The 21,753-nt window shown below is 39.7% G+C and overlaps 1 protein-coding gene across 1 annotated transcript; it reads left to right on the top strand.

Annotated features, from left to right (window-relative positions):
- The first annotated feature begins 11,221 nt into the window (after positions 1-11,221).
- LOC126913259 (uncharacterized) lies at positions 11,222-14,893 on the top strand. Its single transcript, XM_050709952.1, has 3 exons — positions 11,222-11,250; positions 12,091-12,319; positions 14,318-14,893. Exons 1-3 carry the CDS (start codon positions 11,222-11,224, stop codon positions 14,741-14,743), a joined length of 684 nt encoding a protein of 227 aa, XP_050565909.1. The 3' UTR covers positions 14,744-14,893.
- Positions 14,894-21,753: the final 6,860 nt, after the last annotated feature.

Below are 21,753 nucleotides of genomic sequence, written 5' to 3'. Positions count from 1 at the left end.
CACACAATGATCCATTGTACGTAAAAGAAATTAGCTTCAAAGCTGGTTTCTGGTACCTTTTATTTCTCTCTTCTTCACTCCACCAGATGTCAACAGAGTATCCCTCCTTGTTTTAGCCTCCCACCCATCTGCTGCTCCTGGAGGGTATTGCTTTCATGGTTGGCAGTACCAATCAGGCTTATACTTTCCTCCTGAAAATGCTGACAACACAAATCTTACGCTACCTTGGAATTCCCCTTCTAGAAATTAGGTCTTTTAAGAACTGTATTGCTGTATAGTTTACACCATGACAATGAAGCGGTGCAGACATGACAGACAAGTAGCTACACATTAGTAGCAGGGTTAGTGGGCTTTAACTTCTGTTCTGAACTGAATCAGCCTGAAAAGGGTCTTTCACTGCCCTTAGCGGGGGGGGGGGGGGGGGGGGGGGAGGGGGGGGGGGGGGGGGGGGGGGGAGGGGGGAGGGGGTCAAATTACAGCAAGTGATAAATAAAAATCAGTTCATTCTTGGAATCTGGCAGATAAACCCCGAACTTGAAAAACTTGGGTTGACATCCGTCTATAGTTTTGTAAACACACTCATTGATGTTTTTGGATGACAGAAACTTTGCCTTTGTTTTATATGCACCTCTCCTTTCTAACTTTTCATTGAAAGTTTTTCTATTGACTTACCTGCATGCAAATTACTTTTATTATGATGTGTATATATATGAGGCATTCTTGTTCCTCTTAACTGATATTTAGATGTGTTTATATGATATTTATGAGGGAAAGAAAGTCACATATATTAAAATTCATGTAGATTTTGAGAGAACAAGTTTGCTGACCTAGCAAATTCTTCCTTAGAAGCTCAGAATTAAACTTGCTATATATCAGAGATTCAGAAGTAACAGCGTTAGAAAAGAAGTTATTTTGATATGACACAAAACATTTACCAAAGTCTAAACAAATAGCACTGTCTCTGGAAGAGCTTCCTGTTATAGCATCCTTTGACTGCACCTTATAAATCAGTTATCCTAGACTCCTGAAGTATATTCTTACCTGGGTTAAGAAACATCCCTTTGCCCCTTTCTTTCTTTGACTTTCACAGACAACTGTTTAACTTCCAAGAAATACCTGCTGTCAGCTCCCTCAGGATTGCACATGGTCCATCACAATTATTCTGGGCTAGCTCCTAAACTACTATAAATAGGCATCATTTCACCGAAAAGAAAAGGATCTGACCAATACTGATTGATTAGTTTCTCTTTCAAAATACACCTGGCTATTGCCATATATGTTTGATAAATGGAATAGTTTTGCTCATAAATGACTCCACTTGATCATTCTTATCTAACCCAATAAGCTATCTAACCTAGTACAGGACCAAGTCCAACAGTGCTTGGCAGATTTAATGGCTTAAACTCCCATCACCTCTAATGAACTTGGAAACATGCTCATGAAAACTAATAGCTGACTGTTCTAAATCACAACCATTTTACTAAACAGGTACCTTTTACCTGTTCTATCTCATGTAATTTTATATCTAATACATAAGATTATGTTAATTCTCCAGCACATCATGATTCTATTAACGAAAAAAAAATACATTTTTCATCACTGGTTTCACTCTTTCCCTTAATATAGGCTGGGGGTCAAGGCTGATGCAATTGTCTCCCATCTTTCTTTGCTTTAGTATTTGTTATGTTTTTCTGAATCCCCTTCATTATTTCTCTATCTTGTGCTAGTGCTGGAAGCACTCTCTTTTGGCTGTTCCACATCTTTATGCTACTCCTGTGAATCTGAACTGGGAGGCTAACTGCTACTCCTGGCAAATGATGACCCCAGAGCTAAGCATTTGAATTTGTAGTACTGAGTGTCAGAATGAGTGTGAGACCAACCTTCACACTTCAGAAACTTGCCAGTTGGCAGGTTATACTGCCTGTCTGTTTCTCATTCTGTTGTGCCCTCTGCAGTCTGCCACCCTACATCCCAGTCTTTTTTGTCAACAATTTGTCAGCCTAATGGTTTGTACCTGAGAAATTGCCTTATGACACATCAACAAGTGTTGCAAGCCACAGAACAGTTGTCCCAGTGAAAGAAAAGTTTCCAGCAGGTTTGGCCAATGAAACATAATAGGAAATATATGTTCCAGGTTATTAAAACAAACACTTGTTAAAAAAGGAACATAGGTGGGGGGATGGTGGGGAGAGGGGGATTTTGCATTTTTGCTATGTGTTACTTTCCACGATTAATTAAAAATATATTGAATATAAGTAATCTAGTATCAGAACAGAAGAACAGTCTAGATTTCTTAAAGTTCTTCCTGTAACTTCCAAGTAACCTGGGAAAGCTAAATCTTATGGGGTAATGAAGCTCCATTTTGTGATGCCATCTTCTGTACAGCACACTTTTGGAATCAGGAGAACAAAGAGATTTTTCAGGCACCTCTAAGTGTTGTCAGGAACCAAGCAGCTGGACAGTTTTTGTTGGTTGATTGGTTGGTCTCCAAGAAAGTTCAAGATGATGTATGTATTAAGCTCTATTGGAGCTTGAAGAGTAAATCAGTTCTTCCTAAAGAAGACACCTTGTAGCTGGTCACCCTCAAGGTTCTTTGGACTTCAGTGACAGAGACTTTTGCAGTGGGGGTGGCTGAATACTGGAACAGGTTGCCAAGAGAGGTTGTGGAGTCTCTGTCCTTGAAGATATTCACTTGGTCGTTTTCCTGTCTTCCACCAAGAAATTCTGAGTTTAGGCTTTTACCACAAATGGACTGATATGCAAAAAGCAGGTCTGAGACATTTTAAAGGATTTTCCCAAGGGTGCTGGCCCATGGTGTCAACAGGATTCCAGACCAGTGTCTGGAAGCAGTTCAGACCAGCACTCCTGCCTGGCTGGCTGAGGAGAACAGAGTGTTCAAGTCTCTTGATAATAGTTTTTCATCCTTACACAGAGCACCAGTGTTCATTTGCCACTACATTAACATGTTTTTTTTCTTTTGCAAATTTCTTTTCAGATGTTGCTCAAAATAATATTATTTTTATTATTTTAGTATATTATCTTTTTATTATTATTATTATGTTTGTTTTGGTAGGGTTTTTTGTTTGTTTTGTTTTCCTCCAGACAATACTGTGTAAGTGGCTGGACCAGCTGGGACCAGCCATTACTGCCTCTCTGCCAGATGTGCTTCCTGAAGGTTTCAACAGGCAGATGAAGTTTCTGTGCTTTTCTAGCTTTTGCAGCAATAATAACTGAAGGATCTGCAATAGAAGTGAGGGCTGCTATAAAAAAAAAAAAAAAAAAAAAAAAGGTTTCTGAAGAGTTGTTCTGACTGAACCTCGTGTAGAAAAAAAGTGTTTTCAAATGCCAAAACCAGATGAGAAAGTGGTAGGATTCACAGTGCTCTGAAATAAGGACTTTTGATCAGGGTTTCAAGTTTTAGATAGAACTTCCTGAGGCCTTGAAGAAATGCACACAACCATGAGAATGCTGCTGTACAAAGTAGTTTGTACCAGTTCTACTTCCTCCTCCATGAGTAGCCTCTCATTTAGGAAAAAGCTGCGAGAAAAGTTCCCTGATTGCATTCAAGGCAGTCAGTGTAACAGTTCCAGTGGTTCAAGAAGAAAAATAGTAATCTTTCTGTAAAAAGAATCTATGGCTGAACCTTTCTCACTTTGAAATGCTCACATCAAAGTTGTATAAAAAGAAAGGACAAAGAAAGGTTGGCCATGAGTAGGGTGCTTTACAGTCATGGCCCTTGTAACAGTGAAGTATGCTGCATGAGATGGTTGTACAGCTTTACTTGGGGAAGTTGGCTGAAAATACCTAAGCATTTTGCATTGGCAGATGGAATATGTGGCCATTTTTAAAATAGGAACAAATGTATGAATTTAATTAGAAAGTGATTTGACAAGTACTTGTTCACTCTTTGGATGATTTTCTAAAGAAACTTGGAACAATTGTTTCAGAGGTGATGTTAAATAGTTTTTATAAATGTCTTTTTGTTGTCATTTCAGAAGTATTATTACAAACTTCAAGTAGTGTGTTTTATTTTATGTTCTGATAATTTTTGCTGACCTCTTTGACAGCTTCCAAATATGCACACACATAAAATAAAAAAATCCCAAAGACAATTTATTGTATATTTTATTTAAATACAGATGTTCAGTGTATATAGGGCTCTTTGGTAAGCAGATAAATCATCCAGATGATCATGAGATCCCTTGCCTTGACTGAAAATAGATGTACCTGTGAGAAGAGTGCCAAAATTACAATTTGAAGTATATATGGTTAAACCCAGACTTATTGAATGTATTTCCGTAGGTACTATAAAATGCCTCATCCATTAACATCACTTATTAACTCCATTATGAATGTCTGATACTGCCCAATCTCACACAGGGCACTAATAAAACAGGTGCTGTTAAAGCATTTCTTCTCTATGAAACTGGTGGTTCTGTATTTCTTGTCTAATTTAATTTTTAATACAAACCTCAAAATGTAATCTGTAATACCCTCCTTATGCTGTTGCAAGGGAAAGGGATATCTTGTTTACACCTTGCAAATGATAGGTTTGTCTCTATCATTTGCAATAATAAAACTCCCAGAGCTTGTGAGTTGTTTTCGTTCAAGCATTCATTAAGTTTAGTATCTCTACCATCTTGCTCTTTCTGAATTAACCTTTATAAAGCTGGTGGTAAAATACTGAAAAACAAATACAATTTGTTGTATTGAAATCTGCTCTGTTGTATTGAAATTTGTTTCAATCCATTTTTTACCTGTGCATAATCAGGAAAGAAAGACTGTGTATAAACTTGTTCCTATTTTATTATTTTCTTATCCTTCTTAGTGATTCAGAAGTATTTTCAGCCTCAAAGTACACATCATGTAAAATCAGAGTAATCATTCAAGTGAAATAACTGCTAAGACTTACCTCTTACATATATCAGAAAAAATAACCTATTTTCCCTTAGTCGTATTTGGGCTATGTATTAATATATTTCTGAAATGACTTTTTACCAAACCAACTAACTGGTAGGTCATCTAAATCTTGATCTAGATAACAGCAAGAGCTTTTTTTTGAAACCTGAAATAATGCAAATTTTAATTACTTTTGTTTCATTAAATATTGGGGGGAGGGGGAGTGGGGGAAGGAAAAAAAAAAAAAGGCAGGCCAGGTTTATCTAAAGGTATAAAGAGGGTAATGAACCTTTACATTCAAACCTGGAACTAATTTCATGTTAAATAAGGCACAGCTTGTAACGTTGCAAATTCTTCAGCACAAAAGTAATTCAAATCCTCAGGGACATATTTCCTTCTCTGTTTTGGCATTTTTAGTAGAGAGTTGAAGATCTCAGTACCCAGAGAGGACCAACTGGCCTTCACGATCCTGACCAGCTCCAACTGTTGTATACATACATGCATGATAGGAAGTCCCCTAATGCCAAGGTGGCACACTGAGGACCCAGACAATTTTGGGAACCAGAGCTTATGTGCTCCTGCTGGCTCACAGTGCAGCCAGAATGAGTGTGTGCTGCACCTAACAGTGCAAAATACTGCTGTGATACAAGTTTATAAGTGGAACTAATGTGATATTTTTTTCTAATAAAAGAAAATCAGAAAAGAAGCTGTCTCCTAACAGTCACGTGAGAAAAGGTTGACTTTTCAACGCCACCTGCTATCTTTCTTTTACAAAAAATCATTTTCCTATTTTAAATGTTGTTTTGAAATCAGCTAACAAATAACCGTGTTGTTTCCAATTTTGTGGCTGGAACCTCAATGAAGCTTATTTATTTGGAGACTTTTTACTTTCTTTTAAATTCTGCTCTAGAAAAAATATTATTTCATCAATAAGAATTTTTGTCAAAAGATTTTCCACTAGTTGTAGTAAATCCTGAGATTCTTTTTTTTTTTTTTAAAATAGGGTACTTTTTTAAAGCCTGATAGGGATGTCAAAAGCTGACCTGGAGACAGAATTCTGCCATGTGGGTAGTCACATGCATGACTTTCAGAGGGCTATCACTTTGGAAAACATAATCTTGACTTTTGCAAGTATTTAGGTTGAGCTATTATATAATGCAGCACATGGAGCTTCCCCATATTAATTTCCATATAAACTAAACCATTTCTTCTTAGAAAAAAAACCTGTGCTTTTTATGAAAAAGGAAATCCAAAGCAACCTTCATAGTAACAGAAAAATCATGGAAATCAATACTAAATAATTTGATTTAGATGATCATGATAACTCTTTTGGCTGCAGCATGTTGTAGAACGTGCATCTCATGTTCTTCACATAATACACCAAGATTCCTAAAAATCCTGCCATTGTATCTTGTGATAGGGTCCCTATCCTGTGTGTTTGACCTACAGGCTTTGTTTGACCTCTCTTTTTTGTTCGTAGATGGATAACTTTACACTTGGTAGTAAATATGTCAAATGCTAGCTAATTCATCACATCTTTAGGTAAACTGTTCTAATGATTGATTACTATTAGTGTTAAAAATGTTTATTTCCAATCTGATTTGATCTGCCCTCAGATTCCAGCCTCTAGAGATTATGTCCATTGATAATTCAAAGACGTTGTTAAATGACATTTTTTCTCTCATGAACAACTCGTAGAGCATTTGCATAATGTCTCTTGACATTCCCTCCATTTAAGAGTAAATTTAATGAGGCAGCTTTTGTTGTAACTTTATTTTTCCTCTTTTCTGAAGATTTTCTTTTTTGACAATAGCCTTTTCAAGTAGTAGCTACCAGAGCTAAACATTGTATTCCAGTAATGGTCTTCCCATATACAAAGATGTCACAATACAGTATATAATTTCTCACTTAAATTGAAGGATTGCACTTGATTTTCTGTCTGAACCACTCCATTGCAAGTTCACATCAAGTTTATTATCCAACATAACTCATTTAATACCTGTTGACAGACTCTTATGTTTATTTTAAAATGTCAATATACTGTGAACTACTAATAAAAATAAGACATTATTTATGAATCAGATTCTTGATTTCATTCAAAATATCAAATTTCCTGGCTAAAACATCATTAGCATAAAATAATTCACTATTTAAATCTATTCTGTGTTCAGCTTGTTAATTGATGGTTTTAGCTTGCAAGTTATATTACTTGTTTTACAAGTACATTGTTCACCTGTGGACCCATTTAAGAATATCATCCTGTTGGCATCTCGTTGTATGGAATTTTATGTTTCCAGCTTCCCAAAAGTCATTTTAATAGCACGGAGACCTCTTTTCACAATTTTTCCCAAACTCTTGAAAGTTAGTACTAAGGTGTGCTGATTTTGAACTGCACCATTCCTGCCATTGTTGCAGAATGCCTTTTTTTCCTGGGCCATAAAAATTGTCAGTGCTCTCCTGGCTTGGAGACCTGCTTGCTGCATGTAAGACATGGAAACACCAGAGTGCTATTTCTGCAATTTGGTATTGACCTAGTCCCTTTGTAAATTAGGATAAGGTAGAGGGTCATTTAATTCACACTAATAGCACAATTCCACTCTTATCTGCCATGCATTTGGACTGTTTCCACTATATTTTTTCTTTATGGTACATTAGAGTAGAATTGAAGAGTGGAAGCTGAAGTCATCCCCTGAGCAGGCAGTAAATTTCTGTAAAGGTTCTTTGTAGTCTTTTTAAGGCTAGAGATTGGCTCTTTCAAATGTCCTGACTACAGTGAGTAAATTGGCTGCTTGTATTGCATTTAAAGATTTACAGTTTGACATGTCTTGTTAGATATAAACTTGAATGATATAGGACCTTGAAACGTACGTACACAAAATATGCTCATCCCGTATTCTTCCAACAAATATATGGGTAGCTCTGAGCTGGCAGACAGAAGTTTAAAATGCAGTCAAGTACAAAGAACAAACACGTTTTATTTGCAGAATGAATGATAGATGCATAATAGTGTTAAATGTGAAGATTTGATATGACAATAAAATGAAACGTGGTAATGTTCATTCTCTCAGAATTAATCAGCAGTGTGAAATGTAAGCTGGCTGTCTGCAACCTGTCTGTTCTGCTGATTTCTTTAATTGCCTATTGGTTAATGTGATGAATAAAAAGGACATAAGGAGACAAAATTCAATAATCAGGTGAGCAGCTTCTTTTCTGTAGTTTAGATAACACAGCGGAGTGAGTGATGATAAGTGAGAATGAAATGACGTTTTAATATTATTTTTTTTAACATTAAAATGTCCCCAAGTAGTCTGGCTTCATACATACGTCTGACTGTTCAACATCTCTTGTGTGAAGAAAATCTGTGGTATGTCTTAAGTGGTGAGAAAATTGAGTTTAGTGTTGTCTGGCATTACTATTGCTTTACAGTGTGATTGAAATAAAGTAGAGAATCTGGCCCTGAGATGCACATTTGCTACGGCCAATTTAAATGGATCGATATACACTTGCAAAAAAGACCCTTATGCATCTTTAACTTGACTAACAACATCATGTGTAGTTATCTACTTCAACAGTTTCACCAACATGGACTTTGTGCTCATGCTCACAATATTTGTATCTGTTTTATGTAGGTATGACAGCTTTAGAGGCAAGTCTCCCCCCTCCCCCTTTATTCTAATTGTTAATGGGGAAATTTAGAGTTTGAGTGTGTAGTTTCGAAGGGTGTTTTTTTTTTTTTTCCCCACAGAGGTTGTACAAAGAAGTAATTGTGTCCCTTTCTGGATGGGAGTGAAAACTTATCAAATTGAGAAGGTGAACTCCCTGTACACGTGGAGCTCTTGTTACTGCCCTACTTCATCTCTTACTGTTGCAGACCACCAGGAAGGGAGCTCCAACTCCCTGTCCATTGGGCCCTTTGACCTCCCTGCTGACTACAAGTGAGTCTGTTCTTTCTACATATGTGCATCTGTCCTTTTTAAAATACAGCCACGCTAGGAAGTGGAGACTGATATCCTTTAAGAAGCATTGAGATGGGAAATATGAGAAACAATTATCTAGAATTAATTTCACACTGTGTTAAGCCTGAGTTAAGAGAAGAAATCTGTGTTAAACAATACTGTGACTTTTATTTGAAAATTATTGTATGGTAGTTCTCAAAATTAGTCATTATTTTATCACTTTATATAGCAAAAATAATTTTGAGACAGAAAGAGACAGAACAGAAAACAAGAATCCTCTCTTCCTACAAGTCACACTGCCATGTTGTTTACAGCATTTTTTGTTTTATGCACTAATCTCCCAGCACATTTTCTTATACAGCATTATACTAGATCTATGGTAACATAGTAGGAAATTGTCTTGAATAAACCAAAATAATTCAGAAGTATCTCCAGTGAGCATTCTGAAGTTATGTCATTGCTACTGAGCTAAGAATCAGGCAGAAAACTTATTCTCCAGAAAGGTGTAATTTATCAGCCTGATCTTTGGATTTTTTTCTTCTGATGTTTATGGTAGAAAAAAAAGTTTATTCATATGCATTTGGTTGTATTCTTGCAGCCATGTTATTCTGAATGAAATTAACTGCTTGCGTAGTAAGCATAATGAGTATAGGAATGTTATAAACAGTAAAATTGGAAGCATTACTGAAATCAGTGATTACAGACTAGATAAAAGTGAGATGCAAAATCAGAAGGAAACAGGTGAAGAAAATGGAATTAGGAAAAGATTTTAAGGGCTATAGTTTTTATATTTATATTATTCTTTCCTCAATATACATAGCAATTTCTACATTAAGTAACACTTTGAAGACAATTTTAAGTATAAATTCAATTATTTTTAAGTATTTGCAGAAGATTTTCTAAACTTTGTTCAGTTCACCAACAGATCAAAAAATGTGCAGTGAAACAATAATATTTTGCTTTGATAAACACATTAGCTTACAATCTCACCAATTTTTGAAAATCATATTAGATGTTATTTCTTTGTATTCCACACACTGTTGAAATTTGGTCTATCTATCTTGCATCTAGAATTTTCAGTGCACATATTTTCAGTCCATAGGTGATAGGTGCTATGGTATTGACTTGATGTGACCTTCCAAAATTCCTCAGATGATTAGAACACAAGTACTTATTTGAGGAGACATTTGCTAGGTACACAGCATAGGAATACGTACGAGGTGGCTAAGGTCTAATGGATGGCTAACACTTGTTATTCTGCTAGAATCTAGAAAGTTCATAACCCTCTGTCTGGATGTTTCTTTATAAAGAACAGAGTCTCTGTGTCTGCAGGATCTTTTCACCTTATAGGTTAGGGTTTGAATGGGTTGACAAGGTAACAGAAGGAGTAGAGATGAGTTTAGAAACGGAAGTTTTAGGTTTACATTTGTCTCCCACTGAGTTTGATTCAATAAAGAAAAGTTAAATCATTAATTTGACTTGAAAATCACATAGAAGTTAAGGAAGAAACTTCTATTCATTATCTCTAATACCTCTTTTGCCTACAGAAACGAATGCCATGTCACACAAGGGACCTATTTTTAGACATCAGTTATTTGCAGAAGTTTAAAGTTGCAAACTGGGTAGAATTATCCCAGTGCACAATATCATACAAGCCAAATACTCAGGTGTAAATAGAGCACATGTTCATATAATTATTGTGACCATGTACAGGTGTACGTTTACATAAAAACATTCACATTATATGACTAACTGGAGTGCTAAATTATCTGTGGGCACACTGGTTTTGCTTACCAGTGTGGTTGTGAATATGAAGTTCTTCTCATTTACAAAACAGACAAGTGTTTTGCACTTGCTTCTGAGAAGCTTTGCTGTTTTTTACGTTCTTACCAGAAGCTTGCAGATGGCCACTAATTATTATTTTTTTTCTTTTTTAAAAATCACTCTTGAATTGTTTGGAAGTTCACCTATGAAAAAATCAGATTTTATCAGTGCAGCTGAATGTTTATGAGGACATTATGCTGCAGTCAAATTGAAAGGTATTATCTTATCATGACTCTGGAAAATAAAAGTTCTTGTACATATTATCCTGCACAAAGGCCTCCAGTACTGTCTGACAGCAAAGCCCCGTGGCATCCAAAGCACAGAGCTCTCCATTGTCTGATATGCTGGAAGTAGCCTGTTGAGGATGAAGTTTTAACCACCCTTTCATTTTGAAAATATACTTTTTTTTTTTTTTTTTTTTTTTCCTTTTGCTCCTTCCTGCATTTCATCCTTGATGAATCACAGAATCATTAAGGTTGGAAAAGACCTCCAAGATCATCTGGTCCAACCATCCCCCTACCAGCAATATTACCCACTAACCCATGTCCCTAAGTACCTGTCCTGGTTTCAGGTAGGACAGAGTTAATTTTCCTCCTAGTAGCTGGCAGGGTGCTATGTTTTGGATTAGGATGAGAAGAGCGCTGATAACATGCTGATGTTTTAATTGTTGTAGAGCAATGCTTACACCAAGCCAAGGACTTTTCAGCTTCTCGCTCTGTCCTGCTAGCGAGCAGGCTGGGGGTGCAGCAGCAGCTGGGAGGGGACAGACCCAGGACAGCTGACCCAAACTGGCCAAAGGGATATTCCATACCATCTGACGTCATGCTGAACAATATATAGGGGTGGCTAGCCGGGGTGGGGGGGCCGGCTGCTCGGGGATAGGCTGGGCATCGGTCAACGGGTGGTGAGCAATTGCATTGTGCATCACTTTGTACACATTATTATTATTATTATTATTATTATTATTATTATTGTTATTATTTTCCCTGTCTTAATAAACTGTCCTTATCTCAACTCACAGGCTTCACTTTCCCGTTTCTCTCCCCCATCCCGGAGAGGGAGGGGGGAGGGTGAGCGAACGGCTGTGTGGTATTTGGCTGCCAGCCGGGCTAAACCACAACAGTACCACATCCAATCTTTTCTTAAACATTCCCAGGGATGGTGACTCCACCACCTCCCTGGGTTCATTCCAATTTTTAACTACTCTTTCTGAGAAGAAATGTCTCCTAATTCCCAACCTGAACTTCGCCTGGCACAACTTGAGGCCATTCTCTCTAGTCCTATGACTAGTTATCTGCCCCAGCTCCCCACAACTTCCTTTCTTTTTAAGGTCTCCCGTGAGCTTCCTCTTCCCCAGACTAAACAACCCCAGTTCCCTCAGCCGCTCCTCACAGGACTTGTGTTCTCACAGGACCCTTCACCAGCTCTGTAGCCCTTCTCTGGGCATACTCCAGGGCCTCGATGTCCTTCTTGTAGTGAGGGGCACAAAACTGAACACAGTAATCAAGGTGCGGCCTCACCAGAGAGGAGTACAGGGGAACGATCACCTCCCTGGTCCTGCTGGCTACACTATTCCTGATACAAGCCAGGATGCCATTGGTCTTCTTGGCCACCTGGACACACTGTCGGCTCATATTCAGGTAAGCATCAAACAATGCCCCCAGACTGGCCTTCTTATTAGGAATGGAATGGATAACTAAATATCAGAGTGTAGTCAATGACACTTTAAGCTACCCATATGGCTTCAAATCCTCCCATGACCTTTCACGTCTTTCTCTTCTTCCACAAATCAATTGATTTTGGTAGCAATTTTATCCAGTTAAGGGCTAAAAAAGTCCCAAAAAATAATCTTAATGTCTTGTCTTAATTACTTCATGGCAGAGAATGCATTGATTGGATGATTTCTCGGTTTTGGCCATACATGTAAATTTGTTATTAAGACCTTTCTTTCATTCTCAGTGGTGCCGTGCATGCAGTAATGATTGAAAGGTGAGTGGGTTTTTGTGGGTGGTTAGCTACTTCTTCATCAAAATTTATATTAGAAAGAAGTCCGACTTAACTGAAGTGAAGGATAAACCCTGAAAGATGAAAGCAAAACAATGTGGTAATTTCTCAGTTCTGTGGCCCCCCAGCACATGAAGGGCATGGACGTATTAGTAGAACAAGTGCAGAGGAGAGCCATGAAGATGATCAAAGGGCTGGAGCATCTCTACTGTGAAGACAGGCTGAGAGAGTTGGGGTTTTTCAGCCTGGAAAACAGAGGCTCCAGGGAGACTTTATAGCAGCCTTCCAGTACCTAGAGGGGGCCTACAGGAAAGCTGGGGAGGGACTCTTTGTCAGGGAGTGTAGTGATAGGACAAGGGGTAATGGCTTTAAACTAAAAGAGGGTAGGTTCAGATTAGATAATTGGAAGAAATTTACTCTGAGGGTGGTGAGGCACTGGCATACATTGCCCAGAGAAGCTGTGGATGCCTCATTCCCGGGAGTGTTCAAGGCCAGGCTGGATGGGGCTTTGAGCAACCTGGTCTAGTGGGAGGTGTCTTTGCCCATGGCAGGGGTGTTGGAATTAGATGTTTTGTAAGGTCGTTTCCAACCCAAACCATTCTGTGATTCTTTCATTCTTTATTTGTGGCGACTAACCTCATGGGAGTTGGTGAGGTTTGCAGTTACCTGAAAGTAATTCCTACAGGAATTAAGAGAGATACTGTAAAGGAAGCAGCACCAGCAAGGAGAAATTGCAATTATCAGCAATTATAAATGTCCTTGGCTAATGACTAGTGATGAGATAGATGTTCTTTCTTACCTCATTCTGTAAATATGCCTTTCTTCTGAGAAAAAAAAAAAGTAATAATAATTGCTTTGCATGGCTGCCAAGGGGTACAATGAGTTTTGCATTTTGCAGCTGAAGGATCATTCTCATGATGTACATCTTCATTTGGAAATCATACAAAAGTTCTAGAGATATTATAGACATCAGAGAAAAGAAAACCTGGAAAATTTGCTAAGAATTTGGTGGTCAAAAGGACCTTTTAGTATTTAGTCATTACTTGCTCTCATCACATACAGGCTCCGCAGCTCACTTTGCAGATCAATATTTAAGAATTACACTAACATAGATTTGCTGCTTCAGTCAGCTTACAGAAGATCTGAGTTGTGTTTATAGTAAAGCTTCTACTAATTTTTAAGATCAGGCATTTAAAGCCTAGTAGTATTTTAAATCATAGAATCATAGAATATCCCGAGTTGGAAGGGACCCACAAGGATCATCAAGTCCAACTCCTGGCACCGCACAGGTCTGCCCAAAAGTTTAGACCACGTGACTAAGTGCACAGTCCAATCTCTTCTTAAATTCAGACAGGCTTGGTGCAGTGACTATTTCACTGAGGAGCCTGTTCGTGTGTGCAACCACCCTTTTGGTGAAGAACCTCTTCCTAATGTCTAGCCTAAACTTCCCCTGCCTCAGCTTAACACCGTTCCCATGGGTCCTGTCACTGGTGATTACGGAGAATATGTCACCTGCCTCTCCACTCCCCCTTGCGAGGAAGTTGTAGACTGCGATGAGGTCCCCCCTCAGCCTCCTCTTCTCCAGGCTGAACAGGCCCAGTGACCTCAGCTGCTCCTCGTGTCTTCCCCTCTAGGTCCTTCACCACCTTCGTCGCCCTCCTCTGGACACTCTCCAACAGTTTAATGTCCTTTTTGTACTGTGGTGCCCAGAACTGCACACAGTACTCGAGGTGAGGCCGCAACAGCGCAGAGTGGAGCAGGACCATCACTTCCCTCGACCGACTAACAATGCTGTGCTTGATGCATCCCAGGATACAGTTGGCCCTCCTGGCTGCCAGGGCACGCTGCTGGCTCATATTCAACTTGCTGTCAACCACAACCCCCAGATCCCTCTCTGCAGGGCTGCTCTCCAGCGTCTCGTCGCCCAGTCTGTATGTATAGCCAGGGTTGCCCCGTCCCAGGTGCAGGACCCGGCACTTGCTTTTGTTAAACTTCATGTGGTTGGTGATCGCCCAGTTCTCCAATCTGTCCAGATCTCTCTGCAAGAGAGCCTTGTATAAGGCTGCCACTGACGTTGTTAAAGTAATAATGTTCACATACGTTCACAATCATTAACAATAATATGGTACCTTATTGTTTGCCTTCTTTAGGACTAAAGATGCCCTATGTTTAACTTATTGTACAACTAAAGGTACGGTGCTATATTTATTTTGTATATACATGGAGGAATTGAAGACACCACTAGCCAATAGATGTATATAGCTGGACCTGGAATATAACAATTTTATTGTGCTGTTTTTTTCTTTTTCCATTCTATGGTAGTTGTGAGTGTGACATGCAGTGTGAGCAACTGGGAAACACAGAAGGGTCAGCACTGTTTGAGATATGGTGAAATAGATTAATGTAGGAATATATCAAAACAATGGATGTGGAGATGAGGGAAGTAGAAAGAAAAAAGGAGTGCTAAAGCAGAAGCCTACAAAATACTGGGAAGAAAAAACAAAGATAGTACATGCATGTTTTATGTTTCCTCTGCTGTATATCTCTTTAATGGATGATATTTAACGGACAGATGGGGTTGTTGAACAAGATCACAAAATACTTATGATTTTTTTCTCTTTAAATAAAGTACTTGCTCTTTGTTTTATTGTTGTTGTGTTGTTTTTGGTTTTTTTTTGTTTGTTTTTAATTCCAGTTATAATAAGGATTCCTTTCAGTAATGGCAAGAAGTAACTGATTTGCATGTGCAAATTCAAGATTAATATGAGTGAACTCTTCTAGATTTATTAATCTATTGTTGTCTATATAGAATGTATCACATTCTTCTCAGCTTCTGTCTTCTACCCTTAAATGACTGAAATACACAGGCTATTTTTTGTCAACTGTGATTATATGTATGAAGGATTTTAAATCAAGTATTAAAAAATATTTTATTTTAAGAGAATCCAGAAGCTTCCATGTTTTTCCCTTTTTATTTTTTTGGTCTCCCTGGGTTAAACACAACCAATGCAATTGTTTGCTTTCAGTGAATACACAGTATTTGAAGACTCTGTCTCTCAAAATAGCTATTCAAATTGAAATCCTGTAGAATTTTATAATTGCTCTGGACCTTTGGGTCATCTGAAGAAATGTTTTTAATGTTCGATCAAGCATAAAACTCATAACTTTTATTTGAGGTCCCTCATCAACAAATTGATTCTACATTTCCATATGATAAAGGAACATATCCCTCTAGTAAGAGATTTGCTTTAAAAGGTGTAGAAATAGGGAAACAAAGAATTATTTCTACTTGTAAGGGTGAACCATGCTATACAGTGTAATAAGATTATTAAAAGTGAGCATTTGATTAATATCCAGTATACCACTTGTAGTGATGATCACAATTTCCATCTCAGAAAGAGGGATAAAACATTTTATTCCCTTGCATACAGTTCCCTCTTAGCACAGGATTAAAGGCTTACACAAAGAGGCAAGACAAAATTCATTAACTTGGCAGCTACACAATTTTACCAAGCGCTACTGATGCTGAAGCTGGAATATATGTATATGTAACTTAGAAACAAATTTCAAATTTTAGCATTAGTGGCAGGTGAGCTGCATTTGCAATTCCTTCCTTTGCAGCCTGTCTAAAATAACTATATGCAGCTGTTCATGTGTGTAATTCAGCTACCTGATTCATTAACATTTAAACAGTCTGTTAGGCAATGACCATAAATTAAATGCCTTGCAGGTCCTTGGCAGAAGTATGTTTAACAGCTATTGATACACTCAAGCCTTGTCAAGGAAAAATACTTACATGCCATGCAGTAACAAACATGCATGTTTTATATTACTCCAGACCCTTTTAAGGATGGCATCTAATATCACTGGTGCCTACCATATAGAAATATCATAATTATATGGACGGAGGGCAAACAAAAAGTACACTTAATTACAGATAAATAATAGTGGAGCTATCTGTATCTGTATCTATCTAATATAGACCACTTTCAAAGCAATAGGAAGATTCCTACGGATGGAAGGAAAAGGACCCCACCAACCCCCACCAGTGAGCTGAAGTCCTGCTCTGAAATGTGTTGTGAGCAACATTATATCTCTATGACATAAAGCAATTAATTGCAGAAGTAGCTGAGAAAACATCATCCTGTTATGTCCATTCCCTGATGGTTGTTATCCCCCTTCTCTTAGCAGCCAATTTAAGCTGGTTGGATTGCTGCACTGTGGCAGTGGTGGGTAGGTGTATCCACAAAGACACTCATCAGTAGATGGTTCCCCCTATTGTCACAGCTCCTTCATCACTGTGCCTCTACCATTGCATAGTACTTTGCACATTGGACCCATCTTGGTTAGGACCATTCACAAAACCTCCCTCTTCACCAGTAAATAGGTCCAATAGGTTCACTTCTGGCAGTGAAGTGAGGCATGGGGGTTAAGGGTATACAGCTGGGCTGCAGCCCATCACAGAGTTTTATGTGATGCATACATGCTACATATGCTGTGTATTTGTACTGTGGCATGACAGCATGTGGAGGTGTTTAAGGATACAAAAACCTGTTGGGATATCGCTTGAAATCTGTCAGAGGGAGTCTGATCTGGTATTGATGCTGCATATCATAAAAGACCATCAGACCTGTTATACTGAAAACTGTACTGAGGTGGGTTTTGAGAAAGAATTACATGGTTCACTGAAAAATAAACAAAACAAAACAAAAAGAGGATTAATCCCATATTTTTGCAGCATGGATGATGAAGGGATCAGATCTTTGGAACTCAGACTAATTCAAATATTGACTCAAGAAAACAGTAATTTTGTCGTTGTTGTTTCATAATTATGCCCATAGGTCTTTGGCATGCATGCCAGTTGATACAGTAAGTACGGAAGCAATAGTGGTTTAGAGGCAAAATGGAGAACAAGCATTTCAGGGCAATGAAAATTTCTGTCATTCCTGTGTAATACACATACCTATTTTTGTGGCTTGCAACCAGCCCTGGAAACACTTAGTACTTATATCATCAGGTGCTAACACAATTCCAGATCTGGAAACTGTTTCCAAATGATTCTAGAGATGTTCAGCCTGGAAAAGAGAAGGCTCCGGGGAGACCTCATTGCGGCCTTTCAGTATTTAAAGGAGCCTTATAAAAAAGATGGAAAAGGACTCTTTACTAGTGTAGATAATGATAGGACAAAGAAGAATGGTCTTAAACTAAAAGAGGGTAGGTTTAGATTAGATAATTGGAAGAAATACCTTACTCTTAGGGTGGTGAGGCACTGGAACAGGTTGCCCAGAGAAGTTGTGGATGCCCCATCCCTGGAAGTGTTACAGGCCAGGCTGGATGGGGCCTTGGTCAACCTGATCTAGTGGTTGGCATCCCTACCTATGGCAGAGTGGTTGGAACTAGATGATCTTTAAGGTCCCTTCCAACACAAGCCATTCTATGATTCTATGATTCAAGAGCCTAATCATAGTAACCACTAATCATTTCATTACCAATTACTCAATTCAATCTTTCTTGGCCAATTTGTACATTGTTATCTCACAACAATGGAATTTGAACTTTTTTTCCTCCTAAGTGAGCTTATGAACTACAGCCAGTGAACCAGTTGTGATGTAAATAACCCATGAACCCAGGGGTATCTCAAGACAATATTTTTTTAGCTATTCAAAGAGCAAGCCTGAGAATGTACAGTGGGAACCCACTGACAGGCATTTTAATGCTCTGTTACAATGTCATTAGGAGCTTGATGTGTTGCCAGTTATGTGGACAGACAGACTGTCCCAAAGGCTATGTGCAAGGCCCTCGTTTGGACTCAAGAGAGGCAGATCTGAAAGGAAGCTATGCTCCTTACAACTCTCACTATTGATTTTACTGATACCCAGAACAATCTTTCTTGGCAAACTCTGAGAAAGTGTGACTTTGTTGACTGGATCTTGTTTCAAATACATTATTTAATCACCCAGATTAGCAATTTACTATTGCCTTTAAAACAGAAATGGCAACTGGCCTCTAGAAAAGTCCTCATCATTTTTATAACCTCTTATATGTCACAAATGTTTAGATCTGGAAAAGCTGAACAAGAGTTTTTAAAAGTCATAAGTGACTTTTATTTTCATTGGTAAAAAACATCTTTTTAGCCTCAGTAATTTTTTCCACAGTGCTTTAATCTTTACTATTACCATGAAGTTGCATAGATCTGTTTTACTGAAACTCTGTCACATTTCAGAGTATAATACTTTTTGAATGACTTCTTTTCATCTTCACTTTCTTATCTAAAAGCATGTATTAAAAGCATAATAAGATGGGTGAACAATTGGCTGATGGGTTGGGGTGAGAGGGTTCTTGTAAATGGGGTTACATCAGGCTGGCGGTCTGTGGGGTTCCCCAGGGCTTCACTTTGGGATCAGTCCTCTTCAATATTTTCATAAACGATTTGGATGAAGGACTTGAAAGTGTTTTTTTTTGTTGTTTTTGTTTTTTTTTTAAGCAAGTTCACAGAGGATACAAAATTGGGCGGAGCTGTTAACTCTGTTGAAGATGGTGACACCTTGCAGAGAGATATGGACAAATTAGAAAGCTGGGCAATCACCAGCAATATAAAGTTTAACAAGAGCAAATGTTGGATTATGCACCTGGGAAGGGGCAACCCTGGCTGTACGTACAGACTGGGGGAGGGGTGGCTGGAAATCAGCCCCACGGAAAGGGATCTGGGGGTTTTGATCGACAGCAAGCTGAACATGAGCCAGCAGTGTGCCTTGGTGGCCGGGAGGGCCAACAATACCCTGGGGTGCATCAAGCACGGCATTGCTAGCTGGTGGAGGGAAGTGATTGTCCCACTCTACTCTGCACTTGGTGCAGCCTCACCTCAAGTACTGTGTGCAGTTTGGGGTGCCACAGTATAAGAAAGATATAAAGCTGTGTGGTGGTTTTACTCAGGTGGGCTGCTGAGCTCCACCACAACCGCTCTCTCACTCCCCCTCCTCAAAGAGAAAGGAAATGAAAATACAGTGAAGAAGGCTCACGGGTTGAGATAAGGACAGGGAGATCACTCAACAGTTATTGCCATGGGCAAAACAGACTCAGTGTAGGAAAATTAATAAAATTTATTACCTATTACTAACAAGCTAGAGAAGTGAGAAACAAACAAAAGAAAAAAAACCTGAAAACACTTTCTCCCCATCCACCCTCTTCTATCTCCTCCCCCCAAGCAGCACAGAGGAACAGGCAAAGAGGGCTGCGGTCAGTCCCTGACACTTCATCTCTGCCGCTCCTTCACTGTCACTGTCTGCTCCTGCACGTGGGGTCCCTCTCACGGGATGCCGTCGTTCCCAAACTGAGCCTGCAGGAGCTGCCCACAGGCAGCAGCTCTTCAAGAACTGCCCCAACATGGGTCTGTACCACGGGGTCCATCTGTCAGGAGCAAACTGCTCCAGCACGGGTACCCCACGGGCGGCAGCTCCCCCCAGACCCCCTGCTCCTGCGTGGGCTCCTCTCCACGGGCTGCAGCTCCGGCCCGGGGCCTGCTCCTGCGGGGGCTCTCCATGGGCCGCAGCCTCCTCCAGGCCACATCCACCTGCTCCACCGGGGGCTCCTCCACGGGCTGCAGCGTGGAGATCTGCTCCATGTGGGACCCATGGGCTGCAGGGGGACAGCCTGCTCCACCAGGGGCCTCTCCACAGGCCGCAGGGGAACTGCTGCTGTGTGCCTGGAGCACCTCCTGCCCTCCTGCTGCACTGACCTCGGTGTCTGCAGGGCTGGTTCTCACCCCTCACTTTCCCAGCTGTAGTTGCACAGCAGTTTTTTTACCCCTTTCTTCAATCTTCTCTCCCAGAGACGCAAACAACAGGGCTTATTGGCTCGGCTCTGGGCAGTGGCAGGTCCCTTTGGAGCCCGTTGAAACTGAAACTGGCCCTTATCTAACATGGGGCAGCTTCCGGAGTCTTCTCGTAGGAACAGCACCTCCCCCCTCCCCCCCCCCCCCCCCCCCCGCAGCCCCTGCAGGTAAGGGATCTAGAGGGGAAAACATGAGGAGTGGCTGAAGTCACTTGGATTGTTCAGCTGGAGAAGAGGAGACTGAGGGGAGGCCTCATGGCAGCCTGCAGCTCCCTCACGAGTGGAGCGGAGGGGCAGATCTGAGCTCTGCTCTCTGAGGACAGCAACAGGACCCAAGGGAATGACATGGAGCTGGGACAGGGGAGGGTCAGGCTGGGTGTTAGGAAAAGGTTCTTCAATGAGAGGGTGGTCGGGCACTGGGACAGGCTCCCCAGGGCAGTGGTCATGGCACCAAGCCTGCTGGAGTTCAAGAAGAGTTTGGACAACTCTTTAAGACACATGATCTGATTATTTATTTATTTATTTATTTGTGTGGTCCTGTGTGGAGCTAGGAGTTGGACTAATGATCCTTGTGGGTCCCTTCCAACTCCGATATTCTATGATTCCGTGATCTATTGTAATTACAGTATTAAATCTGTATGATTAGTCCATGACTAAATGAACATAACCTTCTTGGACAGGTTAAAACAGCAATCAGGAAGAATTTACTAATTTCTTTAGTGCTGTGTACTCATTAGAAAGTAACTTATACCAAAATCAGTTTGTGCTTCTGCAGCCATAATGAATATGTGGATATTATCTTCTGATTTTAAACTTCATCTCCTTTCAGACCACTGACATAGTTCAGTGAATTCTGGATTAGTCATCACATTCTGGTTGTGACTACTGATGAATACAATCTTCAAAAAGGTGGGACGTGAGCAAATACCTTAGAGATGCTCATAATGACTGACTTTATTTTTAGATTTGTTTTTCTCATTAAGTTTCAATACTTCATATGTCATGACAGACATTTTCTTCGTGGCTTACAAAAGTAGTATTTTAATAGACCCTATGTTGCCATGGAACAGAGATGTCCATGTGTGGTGGTTTTACCGTGCTAGGCAGCTGAACACCACAACCGCTCTCTCACTCCCTCTCCTTAGATGAGGAGGGGAAGAAGTAAAGGAAAAAACAACTCACGGGTTGAGATAAGGATGATTTAATTATAGGAAAAAAGAAATAATTATTAAGGAAAGAT

The sequence above is a fragment of the Cygnus atratus genome, chromosome 3, assembly GCF_013377495.2.
Source record: "Cygnus atratus isolate AKBS03 ecotype Queensland, Australia chromosome 3, CAtr_DNAZoo_HiC_assembly, whole genome shotgun sequence".
NCBI lineage: Eukaryota > Metazoa > Chordata > Aves > Anseriformes > Anatidae > Cygnus > Cygnus atratus.
This window is presented reverse-complemented; position numbering and strand designations above follow the sequence as displayed.